Source organism: Netta rufina (assembly GCF_964035555.1).
Source record: "Netta rufina genome assembly, chromosome: 31".
Classification (NCBI taxonomy): domain Eukaryota; kingdom Metazoa; phylum Chordata; class Aves; order Anseriformes; family Anatidae; genus Netta; species Netta rufina.
This window is the reverse complement of record NC_140155.1, coordinates 1749649-1770577: the sequence shown is the minus strand read 5'-3', so window position 1 is coordinate 1770577 and position 20929 is coordinate 1749649. Positions and strand designations below refer to the sequence as shown.

Here is a 20929-nt window from a genome sequence, read left to right as displayed (position 1 = left end):
ATTTCCCCCACAGACACTTGGAACTGACAGGAGGGCTGGCTGCCAGCTGCTTACATTTGGTTCGCTTCTCTTTGTTTTTCCTTGCTCTGCTTTGCTTTGCTTTTCCCGGCACAGTTTTGCTTTTCCTTCTCTACTTTCCTTTGCTGCTCTTCTCCCTGCTTTGCTTTGCCTCAGATTGCTTTGATTTGACTTGATTTGATTTATCTTTCCTGGTGATTTAAAGATCAAAGCCGAATTTCCTTAAGTGGTATATTCTTCATCCCAGCGCTGGATGCACGGGGGATCCTTCCGCCTATCGTGCATGTTCGAAGTGACAACTATCTCGTATTTATACAGTGAAACAATGAATATTCTATTAGCGCATATACATATTCATTACCTAACCCCGCCTACCCTCGCTTCGTATGCTAATTAGCTTATCAGTCCTTGCGCTTGTGCAAAGCCTTCCAAGAATTGTGGGCCAGGGTCTCCAGGATGTGGGCAGTGGTCTTTGGGAGGAAGGCCGTAGGTCTTCCTCGTAATGCACTTTCTTAATCAGTTGTTTTCCAGGCTGTAAAAATGCTGAGTTGTCTTTCGGTTTAACTGAGGGTCGGCAGATAACAGGATGTCTCAGTTAACAAGACATAACAGACAGTTGACTCAGGTTATCTCAAGTCTCAGCCTGGCTGAGTGTTAACGGATAATGGGGTGTTTTCAAATAACAAAATGCTTAAACGTAACAGAAGGTCTACAGATAACAAGATGTTGTTTACTTTGTCCTTGCTTACTTTTAATCACAAGTTCTATTCTATCCTAAAGTGAGTTTATACTATATCATTCCCCCCTTTTCTGGAAAATCTAGTAAATTCTTTTACTTAATACGAAAATTTTCTTCCCAGTCTTTATGATATGTACCCCTCAATACCTTACCATGCACATTTGTCAAGGAGGTTAACATGGACATTCGTTGTAACAATTTCCAATTCCAAACAAGTAATACAAAAGACAATGTTAAACTTATACCAACTAATATCAATAAAACAATAATTGGGTGACTCAATGTGTTCAAAATTCCAGTTACAGTTGGTGACCATCCAAAGAGTGTATCCCACCAGTTGTGACTTGTGTCTCGTTTTACTCTTTGCAAAACTCTGCTTATTTCCTTTGTATCATGATGGACAGTAATTAGAGTCTTCTCCCCATTTTCCTGAATGCCTTTTAAAATTTTAATCAGGTCTTGGTGTTTAACTAGTTGCTTCACTAGTGTGAGGTTCATCCCAATAGGTGTAGGTAGTACCTTATGATACATTGTGTTGTTAGACTTGATCAGCTGGTGGGATACCACTGGTGCCAAATATAGAAAATCACACCCGACGATTCTAACAAAGTTACAAATAGAAAAATTAGAATGAATTTTGCCATGGAGAGTTATATTCTCCGTGTCTATTTCTACAAAATCACAAGCAGTTCTTAAACACACGCACCCTTGACCAACATATACAAGCACAGTCTTTTGACTAGTATTTGGATGAATTTCAAAGTGGCAGATACCTTGCTTTGTGTCAAAACCTGAGCATCAATTGTATTACTTTCACAAATAAATCCTTGTTGTTCCCGGGTAACACATGATTCTAGATTTACAGACTGCCATTTCCCATTCTCCATTCATGCCCATGTTCTATGCTCTGAAGGATAGAGCACTGTCTTATGGTTTAATCCTAGTGCAATGGTGGGGTGGATAACATAAACTGTGGCATTACGTATAGTAAGCACGAAGGCAGTAGCCATGTTAGCAATGGGATCATAAGTACAATTTACCAGGGTCCACAAGGACTGGAACTTCATCTCAAAATCATTGGCATTGTCCCAAACTGCCTTTCGGACTGCAGCTGGAAAAATGCCTTCACTTCCTTCCCTAATGATCAAGGCAGCCGTTGCCTGTAACCATAACTGTGCTTGCATACAACTAAGAGCTAAGGATACATTATCTTGTGTCCACTCTTCTGCTAATTTTTGCCATTCTGATGGTTTACATAAATAGTTACCATTTGTTCGCCAGATGACCATGACTGATAACTTTCCATTAAGATTCTTATCCTCTGTTGTTACGGCTTCAGTCCAAGGCCACCCACCATTCTCTATTATCACAGAGGCACCTTCTTGAATCACAATTACAACTATAAGCCATAAAAACAAAACAATTCTATGAACAAATCTTCTGCCAAACATATTACCAAATACTCCCAACCTTAATGTCCTCACTTTGTTCGACTAAGTTTTAGTTTCAGTTCGTCGTCACCTGGTGTTACTTTCCAAGGAGCTCCTGGAGCCTTCTTCACTCGGGAATAGTGGATCCAAGCAGCTTGTTCTCTAATCTTGATAACAGTGTGAGTTGTCAGCAACACTTGATATGGTCCATTCCATTTTTCCTGTAGGGGTTGTCCTGAAAAAGTCTTTATATATACATAGTCCCCAGGCTTAAAGGGGTGGATTGGTTGATCCAACCCTCTAGCCCTGGTCCCTAACACAAATTTATGTACTTTATTTAATTGTTTTTGAAGTTCAGTTATATAAGTATATAACTATTCTGATCCCAGCTGCATTAGATCCTCTCCACTAAATAGAAATTGATATGACCTCCAATATAAAATTTCAAAGTGACTCAAATTCTCTTTTATTCTAGGTTTAACTCTGATTCTAAGTAATGCTAGAGGAAGGGATTGAAGCCATGACAAATTAGCTTCTTGTCCGATTTCAGCTATTTGTTTTTTAATTAAATGGTTCATTTTTTCTACCTGTCCACTTGCCTGCGGTCTATAAGGAGTATGCAGTTGCCAGTCTATCTTTAGAATCTTACTTATCTGTTGTACCACTTGCACATAAAATGTGAACCTCTCTCAGAAGACATTGCTACTGGAATCCCAAAGCATGGTATTATTTCAATTAACAAGACTTTAACCATTTCACTTGCTTTGTTTGTTCGACAAGGAAAAGCTTCGGGCCATCCTGAAAACCTGTCAGTCAGAACCAGTAAATAACAATACCCCCCTTTTCTAGGGAGTTCTGAAAAAATCAATTTACCACTGTTGTCCCAGATAATTTCCTTTACCGATTATTCCAAATTTTATTCTATTCCTGGTATTGGGGTTGTTACGTAAACAGATGCTACATTGTTAAGTTACTTGTTTTATTGTTGTGTATAAATTTCATTATGCAACATGTCAGCTCCCCGATGTGTTTTATTATGTTCTGTAAGAACTATGGGCCATGTCAAATTAGAGGGTATTATCATGCGGTTATCTTTTAAATATACCCATCCAACTGGTTTCTTTTTACCTTTCAAATCTTCAATTAATTTTAAGTCCTCTTTTGTATAATTTGGTTTTTGGTTCATGTATATAGTTTGGATTTTACCGTCTGGTATCAAAGACAATGCCTTCACCTCAATTATTTCAGCTGCCCGTTTAGCCTCCTGATCTGCCAATCGATTTCCAATTTCAAAATCAGCATTCCCCTTTTGGTGTCCCCGACAATGCATGATAGCTATCTTTTCTGGTTGTTTTACTGCCTCTAACAACCTTAAAATTTCTTCATCATGTTTTATCTGTTTTCCCCGGACAGTCAACAATCCACGTTCTTTCCAAATTGCTCCATGAGCATCTACCATGCCGAATGCATATTTAGAGTCTGTCCAAACATTTATTTTCCTTCCTGCTGCTAGTTCCAGTGCTCGTGTAAGAGCAATTATCTCTGCTTTCTGGGCGGATGTCCCAGGGGGTAATGGTTTAGACTCGATTACCTGTTGAGCAGTTGTAACAGCATATCCTGCCTTACGTTGTCCTTGTTTTACAAAGCTGCTCCCATCAGTATACCAAGATTCATCAGCATCTTCTAAAGGTTCTTCCTTAAGATCGGGTCGACTAGAATACACAGTCTCCATTGTTTCTATACAATCATGAGTTATAGGTTCATCCAGAGTTCTGCTAAGGAAAGAAGCTGGATTTACGACGTTAGTGACCACAATTTCCACATCATCTTGTTCTACTAATATTGCTTGATATTTTAAAAATCTTTGTGGTGAAAGCCAATGATTTCCTTTTTGTTCCAGAATTTTCTAGGTTGGAAGAGACCTCAAGATCATCGAGTCCAACCTCTGACCTAAAAAAAAAACAGTTCCAAAACTGTTGAGAACATATGGGAGACGAATACTGTCATTTTCTGTCCCATTGCAAACTTCCGAGCTTCTTGTATATTGATAACAACAGCTGCAACAGCTCGAAGGCATCTGGGCCATCCTTTACTTACTTCATCTAATTGTTTAGAGAAGTAAGCTACTGCTCGTTTATAGGGACCCAGTCTTTGTGCTAGTACTCCCAAAGCTATCCCTTGTCTCTCATGAGAAAACAACCAAAAGGGTTTCGAGAGATCCGATAATCCCAAAGCCGGAGCTTGCATCAATTCTCGTTTAAGTTGCAAAAGCACCTTCCTCCCCATCCATCTTCTCCCACCTCCTCCCCGCGAGTGGCGCAGGGGAACGGGGGAATGGGGGTTATGGTCAGTCTATAGCGCTTCTGCTCCGCCGCCCCTTCTGGATCTCTCTCGTCCCCTGTGCTGTGGGGTCCCTCCCACAGGATGCAGTCCTTACTGGACTGATCCGGCGTGGGCTTTCCACAGGCGGCAGCTCTTCAAGAACTGCTCCACATATGGGTCCATATCACGGGGTCCATTCCTCAGGAGAAAACCGCTCCAACCTGGGTCCCCCACGGGCAACAGCTCCTGCCAGATCACCTGCTCCTGCGTGGTCTCCTCTCCACGGGCTACAGGTCCAGCCCAGAATCTGCTCCAGCAGGGGTCTTCCACAGGCCACAGCCTCCATTGGTGCAGGTCCACCTGTTCCACCGTGGTCTCCTCTGCGGGCTACAGGATGGAACCCTGCTCCACCGTGGTACTCCATGGGCTGCAGGGGGACAGCCTGCTTCACCTAGGAGAATGAGCCTAGGAGATGACCACCTGTAGCTTTGTACTTGGCATTGTCAAAGAAACCTTGACACATCAAGGTTTCCTAAGCCTCAGGGCCACCTTTCCTTGGTCTTCATCTCCCCTTCATCACTGCCTGCAGTTTTCTTCTCTAACGAGTCCCTGGGGAGGCTTTGTCTGTAATGTCCCTCAGTGGGACGCATTAGTGCTGCTAGTCTTTGCAGTTTGCATCACACTAGGACTACTTGAGAAATGTCTTTCATTTCCTCTCAGTGTCTGAGGCTCGCGGGCTCTGCCCAGACCCACCAGAGGGGCCATTATAGTGCCTTGGTCTTGAAGTGCGCTGCTGATCTGGGCTGGGCTCCTGGGATGGAGGGAAGGAGCTCCTGGCAAGCGGACAGCACTGCAGAGAGGCAGCTCTACCCAGGAGCAGCTCCTCTGCAAGGTGCAGCAGGGCTGGGGGCACTGCCTGCAGCTGACATGGGGAGAGGAGAGAAAAGGAGAGGGGTTCATGGTAGCCTGGGATCAGAAGGGAGAGGAGAGGTTACAAGAGGAGTAATCTTCCCAGCCACCTCCCCATGGTAAGACTCTGGGTGCAGGGCAATGCTGCTGCACACCCTGCCAGGCTCTCCTGGAGCTGGCACAGCCCTCAGCTGATGGGAGCTGTCAGGAGGACACTTGGTGTTGGAGTTGAAGGGCATGAAGGGCTTGTGTGCTGCAGGGCCAGTGTGCCTGGGCCCGAGGGCTCCCTTCATTTGGGGCCAGTTTCAGGCTCTGAAGCTAGGGGTCCAGGCAGGTGTGCCCAGGGCTGTGGTGTAGAGCAGGGTTCCTGCTGTGCTTTGGGGGACTGTGTGCCAGGGAAAGGCCACTGCTGCCTGCCAGGCTCAGCACTCAGCCTGCCTGTGGAGCCTGTGGGGAGAAGCTGTGAATGGAAGGAACCCCCCAGGCAGACCAGGGCAGGGTAAGGCAGGGCAGGGCAGGGTCCTGTCGATGCCCAGAGGCTGCTGCCTGGGGCAGGCTGCTCACAGCCCCACACCACCCCAAGCTGAAGCAGAACTGCCACACCACCCACTGCCAGCAGAATTGCAAGGCAACAGCTACCTGACGGCAATGCAGTTTTTACATGTCTTCTATTCTCCTGCCCATGTGCTGGAGCAGTCTGATGGTAATGGAGAAATAACATCAGTATTAGACACTAAGGCTCCTTGAGCATTGCTGCATGTCCATGAGGCAGCTCACAAAATCCCTTCATATGCCTCAGCCTACAGACAGTACCAACATCACCTTTGTTGTTTCTTGAGGAATTATTTGACCATCTCCTCATGGCCTGACACTGGGGAGACGTCACTGGCCAGTGGACCTCTCTGATCAGTCCAGATTCCTTTACCTGTTGCTGTAGACCAGGACTGACTGCTGCAGAGCCCATAGCAGACCCCTCTGCTTGTTGCGGCAACCTCAGACACCAACCAGAGGTAAGCCAAGCAGCTGCAGAAAGCTCTTCCTGAAATGAATGAGGCAGTATGTTGTTTGTGTGGTGTTTGTTGAGACATGCAATGGATTTTAGTCAAAGTCCTTAAATTTTGCACTGTCATTTCTTCTTTTGGACAGGCTCCCTTGCTCAGAGGCAGTAAATGTGTAACAGCAGCTCCATCACCGAGTTTCTCCTCCTGGCATTTGCAGACACGCGGGAGCTGCAGCTCTTACAATTCTGGCTCTTCCTGGGCATCTACCTGGCTGCCCTCCTAGGCAATGGCCTCATTATCACAGCTGTAGCCTGTGACCACCGCCTCCACACCCCCATGTACTTCTTCCTCCTCAACCTTGCCCTCCTCGACCTGGGAGGCATCTCCGCATCTGTTCTTAAAGCCATGGACAATTTTCTCTGGGGCAAGAGGACCATTTCCTATGAAGGATGTGCTGCACAGGTCTTTCTCGTATTCTTTTTCTATTCATCAGAGATTTCCCTTCTCACTGTCATGGCCTATGACCGCTACATTGCCATCTGCAAGCCCCTGCACTATGGGACCTTCCTGAGCAGCAGAGCCTGTGCCCAGATGGCAGCAGCTGCCTGGGGCAGTAGCTTTCTTCACGCCGTGCTGCACACTGCCAATACATTTTCATTACCCCTTGGCCGTGGCAATGCCCTGCACCAGTTCTTCTGTGAAATCCCCCAGATCCTCAAGCTCTCCTGCTCAGACTCCTACCTAAGGGAAGTTCGAATGACTACTGTCAGTGCTTTTCTTGTGTGTGGGTGTTTTGTTTTTGTTGCTCTGTCCTATGTGCAGATCTTCAGGGCCGTGCTGAGGATCCCCTCCCAGCAGGGACGGCACAAAGCCTTTTCCACGTGCCTCCCTCACCTGGCCGTGGTCTCACTGTTTCTCATCACTATCATATTTGCCCACCTGAAGCCCCCCTCCATCTCCTCCCCTTCCCTCGATCTTGTTCTGGCTTTTCTGTATTTGGTGGTGCCTCCAGCATTGAACCCCCTCATCTACAGCATGAGGAACCAGGAGCTCATGGATGCTGTGCAGAAAATTAAGACTGTGTATATTTCATAGGTCATATCTCTCTGACTGTTTTTACACAAATGACTCAAAAGGCTACTCTTGCTACTCCTTGGTTTGCAGCCAAGACTGACCTCTGTTTTTGTGTTGTTGTGTTCTTCTTGTGTTTTCTATGATCTTATGCTTAATGTTTTCTCCCAGTTTTGTTCTTAGAATATTAGACCACAGAGAAATTCTTCATTTTGCTTTTGTATTTAAACAAGTTAAACTGACTTTTGGTCTTATATCCTTCCTCTGAGACATTTTCTTGTTCTGCACAGGCAGTGTCCGTGTGCAGAGGTGGGGGGGGGGGGGGGGGGGGAATAAGTCAGGCTCAGCACCACGGCCAGGGAGCACCTGGTCCATGCAGAGCTGCTCTCTTACCACTGCCACCCTCTCCTTCTGAGCCCTGCTGGTGGTGTAAGGCCTGGCTGCTCCTGGAGCTTGGTGCCAGTGCTGCTGTGTGGCTATGCTGGGACCGCAGGCAGGGCCAGGCAGTGGGCACTTGGGTGACACAGCTGGCCTCCACAACAGCATTTCCATCCTAAAAGGGCCACGTCTGAAAGCTCACGTCCACTTTCAGAGCTGCTGTCAGATCCAAACGTGCCCAAGGAAGAGAATCCAAAGAGGCTCCTCGCTCTGCCAGGCCAGGCATCTCTGAGTCCCCCAGGGCCACAGAAGAGCCACTGTGGGAGGTGGTCAGTGGCAGGGCCCCATCCAGCTGGCTCTGCCCCTCACCCTGTCCAGCATGGCCATGCAGAGAGCTCCCCCTGCCCCAGGCACCACAGCAGCCTCATTCTGCAGAACAGCACCACCAGCTGGGTTGTGGGGAGCATGGCAAAAAGCTGCAGCAATGGCCAGCCAGGCCAGCACAGATGTGCTCACCTGAGAGAGGTTCCCTGGGAGATGGGATGTCCCGGGAGAAGAGAAGGGCCTTCTCCACGTGCAGGGGAGACACGGAAACAGAAACCCTTTGCTGCTGCTGTCAGCAGGCAATTCATATGTTCATGGCGAGAGGTACAGGAGCAAACACAAAGGCCATCTGCTATCTCTAGGGGGGTCATGAAAGCCAGTGGGCAGACAGTGTCTTCAGGTCCCTTCTTTCTAGCGGAACAGCTATGGAGCAACTGCCTGAATAGCAAAGAATAGTTCAGGGGGAAGGCACTTTCATAGACCATCTAGTCCAAAATACAAGACCTGAATGCAGCTCTGAGATGTGCTTCCTTGAACCCGCGAGCTCCCTGTGCCCTTTCTTCATGCCTTGGGACATCTCAGAAGAGGGCAGAGCAGGGCAATGCACCGCAGGGCTGAAGTGTCTCCCAGCCTCTGGCAGCGGCTGCAGGAGCCAGAGGGACACTGCAAGTACCGCAGTGCGCTGCCTGTGTGTGCAAGGCAGGGACTCGTGTCTCTGAAAACCGTGTGTTTGAGCAGTACACGAGGCCAGCTCAGATGTGGGCATCTTACAGAGCCCTGACATTTCTCTGGCTGGGTCTCTGGAAACAACCCCCAGTGTTCCTGTGAGATTTCTCTCATGCTCCTTGCACAGGTTCATTGCAAGTACCGCTCTGCCATTTCACACTACCCTGCCTTTCAGGACGAGTGCTGACAGCCAACTGGTGGCTGTTGGTGACAGACAACATGGCTTCACTAAAGACGGATGGTGGATGTCAAATCCGGTGGCCTTCCATGATGGGCTTATAGCATTGGTGCTACAACATTTGTCAGTGACATGGACAGTGTGACTGAGTGCAGTCTCAGTGAGTTTGCTGATGACGCCAAGCTCGGTGGTGCAGTTGACATGTGGGAGAGAAGGGATGCCATCCATAGGGACCTGGACAGGCTTGAGAGAGGGGCCTCCTGAGGTTCAACAGGGCTAAGTGGGAGTATTAGAACGAGTCTGGACAAGGTCAAAAGTTGACTGAAAGTCTAAAAGACTGAAAGTCTGGGTAACCTTTTCAGTAAAGACAGACTGAGAATGCTGGTGCTATTCAGCTTGGAGAGACCCTACAGTGGCCTTCCTATACATAAGGGGGCCTCAGGGAGTATAGTAATGAGACAAGTAATGTTTTACACCCAAAAGGAGGTACTTTTAAATTAGATATAAGGAAGACATTCTTTCATTTTGGGGTGGTGATCACTGGAACAGGTTTCCCAGGCAAGTTGTGGCTGACCCATCCCTTGCATCTTTGTGGCCAGAAGCCTCCCTTGCCATAGCAAGGGGGAGAACCCCCCTTGCAAAGCTGCTGCTTAACCTCACCTTTTCCCCATGTCACCTCCTCCACACCACAGAGCCCAATCTCCACATCACAGAGCCCAGAGAAAAGGCCAGGACTGAGGGGAGGGGACGAGGCTGGAAGGGCAGTGGTGAGGTCCCTGCCGCTTTGTGGCCTGGATGCCCTGCAGGAGATGTGCTGGCCAGCAGGCCTTGTGAGGTCACCCAGTGCATCACAGAGCACCCCAAGGCAGCAGAGGTGGCACTGGAGAGGTGGGTGGCAGAGCCCAGCCAAGGACTGGCTGTAGGTCCCCCTCTGTTGCAGCCAGCTGATGGAGTACGTCAGGAGTAGGGCAGGCAGAGCTCATGGCCACCACGCTCATGGTTACCTTGCCACAGGCTGTGGTAGAGCTTGTGGTATAGCTGCCACAGCCCCAGCCCCTCAGAAGGCACCAGAGCTGCTGGGACAAAGGCAGATCTTGATATAGAGCCAAAAGAAAAGGAGGTCATTGATGAGTAAGATGAACAAGACTGGACCCAGTACTTACCCCTGGGGGACACCGGTAGCTACAGGCCTCCAACAAGACTCCACAGTACTGAGCACAACCCTCTTAGCTCTGCCACCCACCCAGTTATCAATCTACCTCCCTGTCAACTCATCTAGGCCACGCTTCCTGAGCTTCTCCATGAGGATCTCATGGAAAACAGTGTCAAAGCCTTTCTGAAGTCAAGATACACCACATCCAGTGCTCTCCCCTCATCTACCCAGCTAGTCATCGCAGCATAGGCTATCCAATTGCTTAAGCATGATTTCCCCTTAGGGAATCCATGCTGACTACCCCTCATCACCTTATCCTCCGCATGCTTGAACATGACCTCCATGTCCAGGATGTGTTCCAGTACCTTCCAGAATGTGCTATTCTGGTATTTCTCAGATTAACCTGTGATGTAGGTTGCAGGGTCCTAGACAAAATCAGGGAGTGTCTTTTCATACTCACCTGTTACGTCTTTTGCACATTAACAGAGCGATGATATAACAGGAGGGAACCTTCAACTACAGCTGAGCTGGGGAAAGAGCTCCTCCACCACACTCAGCACTCACAGGGGAATCCCATCAGGGCCCACGCACTTCAGGATGCCCAGTTTCTTTCTGTGGTTCCTGACCTGAGACTCATCCATGAGGGGGAAGTTTTCCTTGCAGAGGACCTTGTGAAACTCTGGGATTTGGTGAATGCATCTCATTCTGTTTTCGAAGGAGAAGAGAGCCTGTCCTTCCCATCTTGTGATGTTCTGCATCAGGGTCAGAACTACCCTATATATCATAGCAAGCTTGGATCAGACCACAGGTAGAGCAACCAGGATGAAAAGAACCTGGACATAATCAGGGATGCCATATGAGCCGGCAGTGCTAAATACAGATATGGTCATGTCCACATTGGGATGCTCTAGGAGGAGTGTGTCCACCTAGGCAAGGGACTACTCATTTTCTATGACTCCACACTGGTGTGGCCCTAACTGGAAGAGGGCTTCCCAGTTGTGGGGCTCCTTTTCTGAAGGAATAGGTAGGAATGGAGAGGGTTCAGAGGAGGTATGCCAAGACAGGGTGAGAATTCATATGTGTGGAGGTTGAGACCTGAGCTTCCTAGGCCTGGTGAAGCACGGGCTCAGGGCACTCTTTTAGGAGCTCCTGAGAGCTGGAAATCTGCTTTCAGAGATGATCGCACATGTTGGGGAGGGAGAAAGAGCATGAGAAAGGAAAGCTTCTATAATCGTCTCTTTTGGAGGTTCGGCGTGGTGATGAGGAGAAGGAAATCCAATCCAAGGGTGGTGCTGTGGTGACTAGAGGGAGTCTAGTTCAGCCCATGGCTTTGTGTTTCAGGTAAAAGACAGTGAGGACAAGGAGTCCTTAGTATAGGTAGGGAGATGCTGTGGTGGGGAAGCAGGTTGGATGTCTCCAGGCTGAGGGGAAAATGGTTCTGGCATGCAACAGGCTAGGACAACCTGTGGGGAGATATCTAGGGGTACTGACAGGGCTGGAAGGCCCTGAGAGAAAGGAGCTCTTTGTCCCCTTGGCTTTGGCTTTTGTCTTTGCCACTGGGGCCTATGAGATGACACATTGTGCTCCTGGCACTGGAACCATGTGGCCATCTTGCAGCCCTGTGCAGTGGTATTGTACCGTTCTCTTTTTGTTGCCATCATGCACTCTATATCCCACTGCCCTTGAAGAGCATTGTGAGGGACAGAAGCTCTGTTCCCAGAGGCTGGGTGTCAGGCCTTGGTGTTTGCTTTAATAAAACACATCAAGGTTTCCTCCACGTCAGGGCCAGGGTAGTGAATGAGGGAGATTTCAATAGGCAGTTGATAATAAGGGAGTTTTTTCTTCAAGCGGCATTCTTTATTGATTTATTTCAATTGCCTGACCTCTCCCATTGCTATTGATCCTGAAGGTCACCTAAGGAGACCTGGTCAGCTTGGAAAAGCAGTCCCTTGAGGCCAGACACTTGGTGGGCAACCTTGCTCCTCACCCCCCCCAACCCCACCATTTCTCTCAGGAGCCACCTGGGACATGCAGAACTTCTGCTGCCATCAAACGTCTTCACTCAAGGCTGCAGCTGCTTGTTACAGCTTCTTTGCACCAATTCACATCTCTTTTCCCCACAGATCTGCCTGCACAGAGGTACTGAGAGCAATGGAGAGGGACAGGCTTCCCATGGAGAGCAATGGGAGTCTCCCAAAACAAAACAAAACCAAACAAAACCAAACAAAACAAAACAAAACAAAACAAAACAAAACAAAACAAACTTAGACATGGTCATTTAATAAGAAGAGGCGGGAACACCTGATAGGTGGGAGCGACTGGACTCACATCAGAACAGACACATGACACAGTAATGGTAGCGCAAGGAGAGGGAAGGATCAATATTTCTCATACAATTCAGACACTTCTTAGGAACTCCCCTTCTGGAATGGTGAGAAAACACTTCCATGTCATAAACAGAGCTCAAGTGTTTGAAGTGATGAATATATGCTCTTTTTTATTTGTATTATTTTTTCCTTTGTTAGAATAATTTGTTCACCTTTCAGGCAGACCTTGTTGGTCTTTTTGTAAACACCCAGTGCCATGTTCTGAGGCCCCACTGTACTGGAGGTGTTTGCCTGGGGCTGGCAGCTCAGGTGAGAGCAAAGTGGGGAAACACAGTGGATGTCTAAGGCTGGCAGGGAAACAGATGCAGACATGCAACAGCATAGGACAGCATGTTGTGACAGCATGAACACTTCAATCAGACAGCGTTGTGTGAGTCAGCATCCCCACGTTCTGTCACTTTCCTTATCAGTTGGCACAACTGACCAGGTCTGGCTCCCATTACGGCCTCCCTTATCAGCATCCCTTGGTGCACAGGAAAAGGTCCTTGACCAGATACCATGGAAGGAGCAGACCCTCTGCTTCTGCATGCCCTTACACAAAACCTCCAGGAGGGTTTAGGGGCTCCTTGATGACATCTGGCTGATGCGGGTGACTGAGGAGCCACTGAGGTGAGCTGACCTGCAGGACCTCATACTTAGAACTCAACAGGAAGTGCTCAGGGATTTTAAGGAGGTGAGACGGTAGAGTTGAGGATGCTAAGAGAGGGGACCAAGGCAATGCAGAGGACTTGAGGTGAGCAGACTTGGGTCTCTCACTGGCTGAGGGACCTGCTTGGAGGATTTGTTTGGGATAAGGCCCTGCAGAGAGGAGGGCTGCAGGGAGCTGGTTGATGTTTGAGCATCTACTGATAGAATGGATTGCGTTGGAAGGGACCTTCAAGGTCATTCAATTCCAACACCCTGTCACAGGCAGGGAGACCTTCCACCAGACCGGTTTGCTCAAAACCCCTTCCAACCTGGCCTTGAGCTCTTTCTGGGAAGGGGCATCCACAGGTGGTTCTCTGGGCAACCACCCTGGTAAGGAAAGAATTTCTTCCTCATACCTAATCTAAATCTATGCTTCTTATAGTTTCAAATGGTCTATCATCACTCTTCAAGCTCATGAATGATCCAACCTGACACACAGGTAGTAAGTAAAGGTGGCAGGAGGCTGGCACAAATGAGAAAGGGACTCCTGACCAAAATCAACAGACGGAGAGGGAGGCAGGTAAATGGTGGGAGCTTGCTGCCTCCCCGCATCAAAAGTTCAGTGGTTCTGTACAGGAGAGACTTGTTACAGTTTATGTGTTTATGGAATGGGAGGAGATCGTGGGGCAAGCTCCTGGCTAGACAGAGGTTCCAGGTCCAGCTGCTGGAGGGATCCATACTTTACTTGTGCCTGCATAGAATCATAGAATATTCAGAGTTGGAAGGGACCCATTAGGATGATCAAGTCCAACTCCTGGCACCGCACAGGTCTACCCAAATATTTAGACTATGCGACTAAGTGCACAGTCCAATTTCTTCGTAAATTCAGAGAGGCTTGGTGCAGTGACTGCTTCACTTGGGAGCCTGTTCCAGTGTGTGACCACCCTCCCGGTGAAGAACCTCTTCGTGATGTCCAGCCTAAGCCTCCCCTGCCTCAGCTTAACACCGTTCCCGTGTGTCCTATCACTGGTGATTAAGGAGAATAGGTCACATGTCTCTCCACTCCCCGTCACGAGGAAGTTGTAGGCTGTGTCGCATTAAGGGGTGTAGCTGATTAACCGTTACGGGCCCGGTCGGATTCAGGGTACTGAACCAGTCGGACATTCACCAAAACCACATTAACCGTCTGGGGGTCCAGTCAGACATTCACCATCAACGCATTAACGGTCTGGGGGTCTGGTTGGATTCAGAACACTGAACTATCACGGATAACCACCCTCACCCTAGTTACACTTAATGAGAGCTATCCCAATGCAATTAAGTATGGTTTATTACAGCAACAGATAATCAGGTTCTTTTGGATTGCCGGTGGTAGTGTCTGTCTGCAAAAGCAAGCTAGTATGTATTAAATACACAGGTGTTACAGATGTTATAGATGTTACAGGTGTTACAGGTGTTACAGGTGCGCAGCCTAGAAATAAACGCGTTAAAAGGATCAAAGACTCTATAGAGATTTATAAGCAAGTATTCAGATCTCACCCAAAGGCGTCCCAATGGGGGGGGAAGAGAGGCTCAGCCTGTCGACTGGTCCCACGAGTCAGGAGGTCCTAAGGATGTTGTATTTCCTCAGGATGGTATCTCCCCTGACGGTGGTATCTTCCCTAACATCCCCTCTCTCTTGGGCCAATTTATATTATTTTCTATCTTTTAGGTGGAGCTTGAGTGGCTCTAGTCAAGCATATCATAGTTATGATTGGTGTAAAGTTTTCCCGTCTCCATTTAAAGTAATAGGCTCCGAGAAATTCAGGGCACATGCTCAGTGAGGGGTGGTCGCACCTTGTAGGTGGGTAGCTTTTGGGATGGAGGTGTGTTTTGGTATTATAATGATATTATAATGAGCAAAAAGTACCTAGGGTACAGCATTTGTCAAAACATGACAGCTCTTTGGCTCAGGGTGGCAAAAAGTGCAGCTTTGTGCACAAGAACAACCGAGGCCCCACCTGATTACAGAGCCTAGCCGTGGTGTCTCCACTCCACTCTACGCTCCGTGCTGTTCCTTAGGGCTAGCACACCAAGTTTCCCCAGCGCGAGAGCATCTAAGGTTGGGAGCCTAGGGAACGCTCAGGTAATGCAGTTATGCCCTACCCTGAAAGCCACTTCAATGCTGTACCTTTTCCTTAAAAATGTGAATATTAGTTTTATTTTCCTAGTTACTTCAGGCAATTACACCACAGGCTGCAATGAGGTCCCCCCTCAGCCTCCTCTTCTTCCGGCTGAACACGCCCAGTGACCTCAGCTGCTCCTCATATGTCTTCCCCTCTAGGCCCTTACCCATCTTCGTCACCATCTTCATCACCCTCCTCTGGATACTCTCCAACAGTTGAATGTCCTTTTTGTGCTGTGGTGCCCAGAACTACACGTAGTACTCAAGGTGAGGCCACACTAGCGCAGAGTAGAGCGGGACAATCACCTCCCTTGACTGAGTAGCAATGTGGTGCTTGATGCACCCGAGGATATGGTTGACCCTCCTGGCTGCCAGGGCACACTGCTGGCTCATATTCAACTTGCTCTCAACCACAACCCCCAGATCCCTCTCTGCGGGGCTGCTCTCCGGTGTCTCGTTGTCCAGTCTATACGTATAGCCAGGGTTGCCCCGTCCCAGGTGTAGGACCCGGCACTTGTTCTTGTTAATTTTCATGTGGTTGGTGATCACCCAGCTCTCCAATCTGTCCAGATCTCTCTGCAAGGCCTTTCCACCCTTATCAGAGTCCACAGCTCCTCCAAGTTTGGTGTCGTAGGCAAATTTGCTCCAAACACCTTCTAGTCCTACATCCAAATCATTTATAAAAACATTCAAGAGGACTGGCCCTAAAGTGGAGCCCAAAAGGGACCCTGCTAGTGACCATCTGCCGGCCTGATGTGGCCCCATTTACCACAACCCTTTGAGCCCTGCCTGTCAGCCAATTGCTCACCCATCCTGTGATGTTTTTGTGAAGTTGTATGCTGGACATTCTATCCAGTAGGATCCTATGGGAAACCGTGTCAAAAGCTTTGCTGAAGTCCAAAAAGATCACATCAGCTGGTTTCCCTTGATCAACTAGATGGGTGATCTTATCATAAAAGGAAATGAAATTTGATAGGCAGCACCTACCCCTCATGAACCCATGTTGGCTGGGACCAATGACTGCATCGTCCCCCAGGTGCACTTCAGTAACTTCAGAGATCATCTTCTCCATAATTTTACCAGGCACTGACGTGAGACTGACAGGCCTGTAATTGCTAGGGTCTTCTTTCTTACCCTTCCTGAAACTTTGCACAACATTTGCCAGCTTCCAGTCTACAGGGACCTCTCCAGATTCCCAAGAACATTGAAAAATATTTGAGAGAGGTCTCACAATGACGTCAGCCAGCACTTCAAGCACCCTGGGATGAATCCCACCTGCACCCATGGACTTGTATGGATCCAGGTGGAGCAGCAAATCGTGCACACTTTCAGGGTCTGTTGGGAGTTTGTCATTCCCACCGTCGTGGTCCTCCAGCTCATGGCACCCTGCCTGGGTCCCGAAGCCCATCATCAGGGTTGAAGACAGAGGCAAAGAAGGCATTAAATGTCTCTGCTTGCCTATGTCATTGTCTGTGAGGAGACCTTCCCCATCAAGTAGTGGACCTATATTTTCTTTGGTTCTCCTTTTTCTGTTCACATATCTAAAAAAACCTTTTTTATTGTCTCCCACAGACATGGCCAGCTTCAACTCTAGTTGGGCTTTGGCCACACGAATTTTCTCCCTGCAAACACGAGCAGCATCCCTGTATTCCTTCCTCATCACCTCACCCTCCTTCCAGCAGCCATACACTTTCTTTTTTCACCTAAGCTCCAGTAGAAGATCCCTGGTCAGCCAGGCCGGCCTTCTGCCCCACCTGCTTGACTTCTGATATTTTGGAATTGCCTGATCTTGTCCTTTTAGGAGGCAGTGCTTAAAGATTGACCACACTGATGGACACCAATGCCTTCAAAAGCAGTTTCCCAGGGGACCTTGCTGCCTAGTTCCCCAGCAGCCCGAAGTCGGCTTTCCCCATATCCAAGGCTGAAGTTTTGGTGGTAGTTTTCCTCCTGTCACCAAAAATTCTAAACTCAACCACTTCATGGTCACTATGACCAAGACGGCCGCCAATTGCCATGTCTCCCACAAGACCCTCTCTGTTCTCCAGCAACAGATCTAGGAGGGCACTTTTCCTAGGTGGCGCCCTTAACACCTGCACCAAGAAATTATCATCTACGTGTTTTATGAACCTCCTGGACTTGCTTGTGTCAGCTGTGTGGTGATCCCAGTTGACGTCTGGCAAGTTGAAATCCCCCATAAGGACAAGGGGGGCGTGATCTGAAGACATCTCTTAGTTCTTATTCTGCAAAGAATAATTCATCGGCGTTGTCGTCCTGGCCAGGTGGTCTGTAATAGACTCCCACAACAACGTGCCCTTTATTTGTTCGTCCCTTAATCCTTACCCAGAGGCTCTCAACTTTGCCATCACCAACTTGAAATTCCACACAGCCCAGCCCATGCTTCACTTACATCGCCAACCCGCCACCTCACCTACCCTGCCTGTTCCTCCTGAAGAGCCATCTATTGTGACACACCAGCCACAGGACTCATCCCACCAGGTTTTGCTTATGCCAATGATGTCGTAGCTGTGGGACTGGGCCAGGACTTCTAGCTCATCCAAGGCCAAGGCCAAGACTTCTAGCTCATAATATATATAGGTATGTATTTTCCTGTAAAATACCCTAGCATACAAACAGCCCAACATTCATTTACTCTGGTCCTGGTTTTGCTTGCATTGTAGTGTCATTGGGTGTTTCAGAGATGGTTCTCATGGTAATTCTTGCCTGGGTAGGAAATTCCACTAAACAAGTACCTCCCTTAGTGCCTTTAGAGTCCTGACACTCCTCATGGTGTTACATAATGAGAGACACCACTGTCAGGGTGAGCCATCTGCACCCAACCATGAACAGGTGACAAAACGGAGCTTCAGTGTGGGGGGGATTGACCTTGGGAATCTCCAGACGTCAGCCAACAGAACTCCCCTGAAGTTGGCAAGGAGAAGTGGATAGTGCTGCATGTGGGGCAGAATACCTGCATCCATCGGGGCAGGGTTTGGCATGAGCTGCTGAGGGGGTCCCTGAGGAGAAGGGCCTGGGTGCTATGAGGACACCATAGGAGCCAGTGGAACATGCTGACAGGGAGCAAGGCCAGCTCCTTATGGGGCTGCACTAGAGGCAGTGGGGGGCCATCAAGACCGCTGGAGTTATCGTCCGCCTTGACTCAGTGCTGCCATGCCTGTTTCTGGAGCAGTGTGGCCCAGGGTGCAGCTCCTGGTTTTGAAGAAATGCAGAGAAACTGGAGAGTGTGGAGGAGAGGTCTGCCAAGGTGGGCTTCGGGGCTTGAAGCACATGAGATGGAGAGGTTGAGAGACCTGGGCTCCTTTGGCCCTGTGACATGGAGGCTCCAGGAAGTAGAGAAATAGGCTGAGACTGCTTGAGGGGTGGTTTCAGTCATGTAGGTGCTTTTCTTCCCAATAGGAAAGAGCATGGGAAAGAATGAATATCACAAAATGCAGCTGTGGGCACTGAGACTGAGGTGGAGGAGAAAGGTTCATTGAAGGACAGAGGTCACTCAGAGCCCCGGCTTTGTGTTTCATGGATTGCTGAGGGTAGATGGAGAGACATCAGTCAAGGCAGGAAGGTGCTCAGGTGAGAACAACGTGGGGAAGCAGGGTGGATGCCAAAGTCCTGCAGGGAAACAGATGCAGACAGCATAGACCAGTGTGTGGTGGTTATGGTCAAGGTTCTTTTGCAAGGCTGAAAGTCCCCAACAGAGGGAACATCTTTATCTGCTGATCTTGACTCTTGTCTTTGTCAATGACACCTATGAGGAGAGAGTTTATCCTTACAGCAATAGGGTTTCAATGCCTCCTCATCCCTCTCCAGGAGCCTAGGAGATGTCCTCCTGTAGCCTTGTATTTGGCATTGCCCATTCCCACACTGCACTGACCCAGCAAGAGCCCTAAACCCCACTGGAGGAACAGGATCTCCCTTCCCCGAAGCTGGGGTTAGGGTCTGACTCTTGGACTTGATGGGACACATCGAGGTTTCCTCAGCCTCAAGTCCACCTTAACTTTACCTTTGCCTCCGTGTCATCACTGCCTGCACTCTTCTGCTCTAACAAGCCCATGGGGGGGCTTTGTCAGTAATGTCCCTCGGTGGGACTCATTACCACTGGGAGAAGCTTTGGAGTTTGCCTCAGACTTTGACTATTTGAGAATTGTCTTCCATTTCCTTTCAGAGTCTGAGGCTCCTGGGCTCTGCTCCAATGCACTGGGGGCTTCAGTAAAATGCTTTGGGCTGAGCCTGTGCTACTGAGCTGAGATGACTGGTGGGGTGGAGGGAGGGAGCTCCTGGCAAGCAGGCAGCACTGCAGAGAGACAGATCTGCCCAGGAGCAGCTCCTCTGCAAGGTGCAGCAGGGCTGGGGGCACTGCCTGCAGCTGACATGGGGAGAGGAGAGAACAAGTAGAGGGGTTCATAGTAGCCTGGGGTGGGAACGGAGAGGAGAGGTTACGGGGGGAGAAATCTTCCCAGCCACCTCCCCACGGTAAGTCTCTGGGTGCAGGGCAATGCTGCTGTGCACCCTGCCAGGCTCTCCTGGAGCTGGCACAGCCCTCAGCTGATGGGAGCTGTCAGGAGGACACTTGGTGAAGGGCATACAGGGTTTGTGTGCTGCAGGGTGGGCATGTAGGGCCCAAGGGCTCCCTTCTCTTGGGGCCAGTTGCAGGCTCTGAAGCCAGGGGTTCAAGCAGGTGTGCCCAGGGCTGTGGTGCAGAGCAGGGTCCCTGCTGTGCTTTGGGGGCTGTGTGCCAGGGCAGCGCCTCTGCTGCCTGCCAGGCTCAGCACTCAGCGTACCTGGGGAGCTGTCCAGGGGCTGTGGGAAGAAGCTGTGAGTGGAAGGAGTCCCCGTGGTAGGGCACGGCAAGGCAGGGTCCTGCTACTGCCCAGAGCCTGCTGCCTGGGGCAGGCTGCTCACAGCCCCATACCTCCCCAGGGCACTTCCCAGCAGAACTGCACGACAAGAGCTACCTGAAGGGAATGCACTTTCTAATGTCTCTGCTGCCATTTGCTGATGTGGTGAGGCAGGGTGATGGTAATGGAGTACTGGCATCTGTATTAGAGTCAAGGGCTCTGCAAGCATTGCTGCAGATCTGTGAGAAACCTCAAAATATCTCTTCACACACCTAAGCCTACAGACAGTACCAACATCACCTTTGCTATTTCTTGAGGAATTATTTGACCTTCTCCTCATGTACTGCAACAGGGAGATGTCCCTGGCCAGTGGACTTCTCAGATCACCCCAGGTTTCCTCCTACCTGTTGTTGTAGACCAGCACTGACTGTTGCAGAGCCTACAGCAGAGCCCTTGCTGGTTGTGGCACTCTCAGCGCACAAACCAGACAAATGTCCAAGAGGGGCAGAAAGCTCTTCCTGAAAGGAATGAGACAATGTTTTGCTTTGTGGGTTGTTTGCTGAGACATGCAGTGGATTGTAGTCAAAGAAGTCCTTAAATTTTGCACTGTCATTTCTTTGTTTTGTCAGGCTCCCTTGCCCAGAGGCAGTAA

General features: G+C 49.1%; 1 protein-coding gene across 1 annotated transcript; it reads left to right on the top strand.

Moving 5' to 3' along the window:
• Positions 1-6587: 6587 nt before the first annotated feature.
• Positions 6588-15647, top strand: LOC311220319 (olfactory receptor 14I1-like; the record flags this gene model as incomplete). The annotated part of the gene is made up of 3 exons (XM_084303827.1): positions 6588-6881; positions 7242-7501; positions 15587-15647. 3 exons carry the CDS (start codon positions 6588-6590, stop codon positions 15645-15647), a joined length of 615 nt encoding a protein of 204 aa, XP_084159953.1.
• Between the last annotated feature and the right edge of the window lie 5282 nt (positions 15648-20929).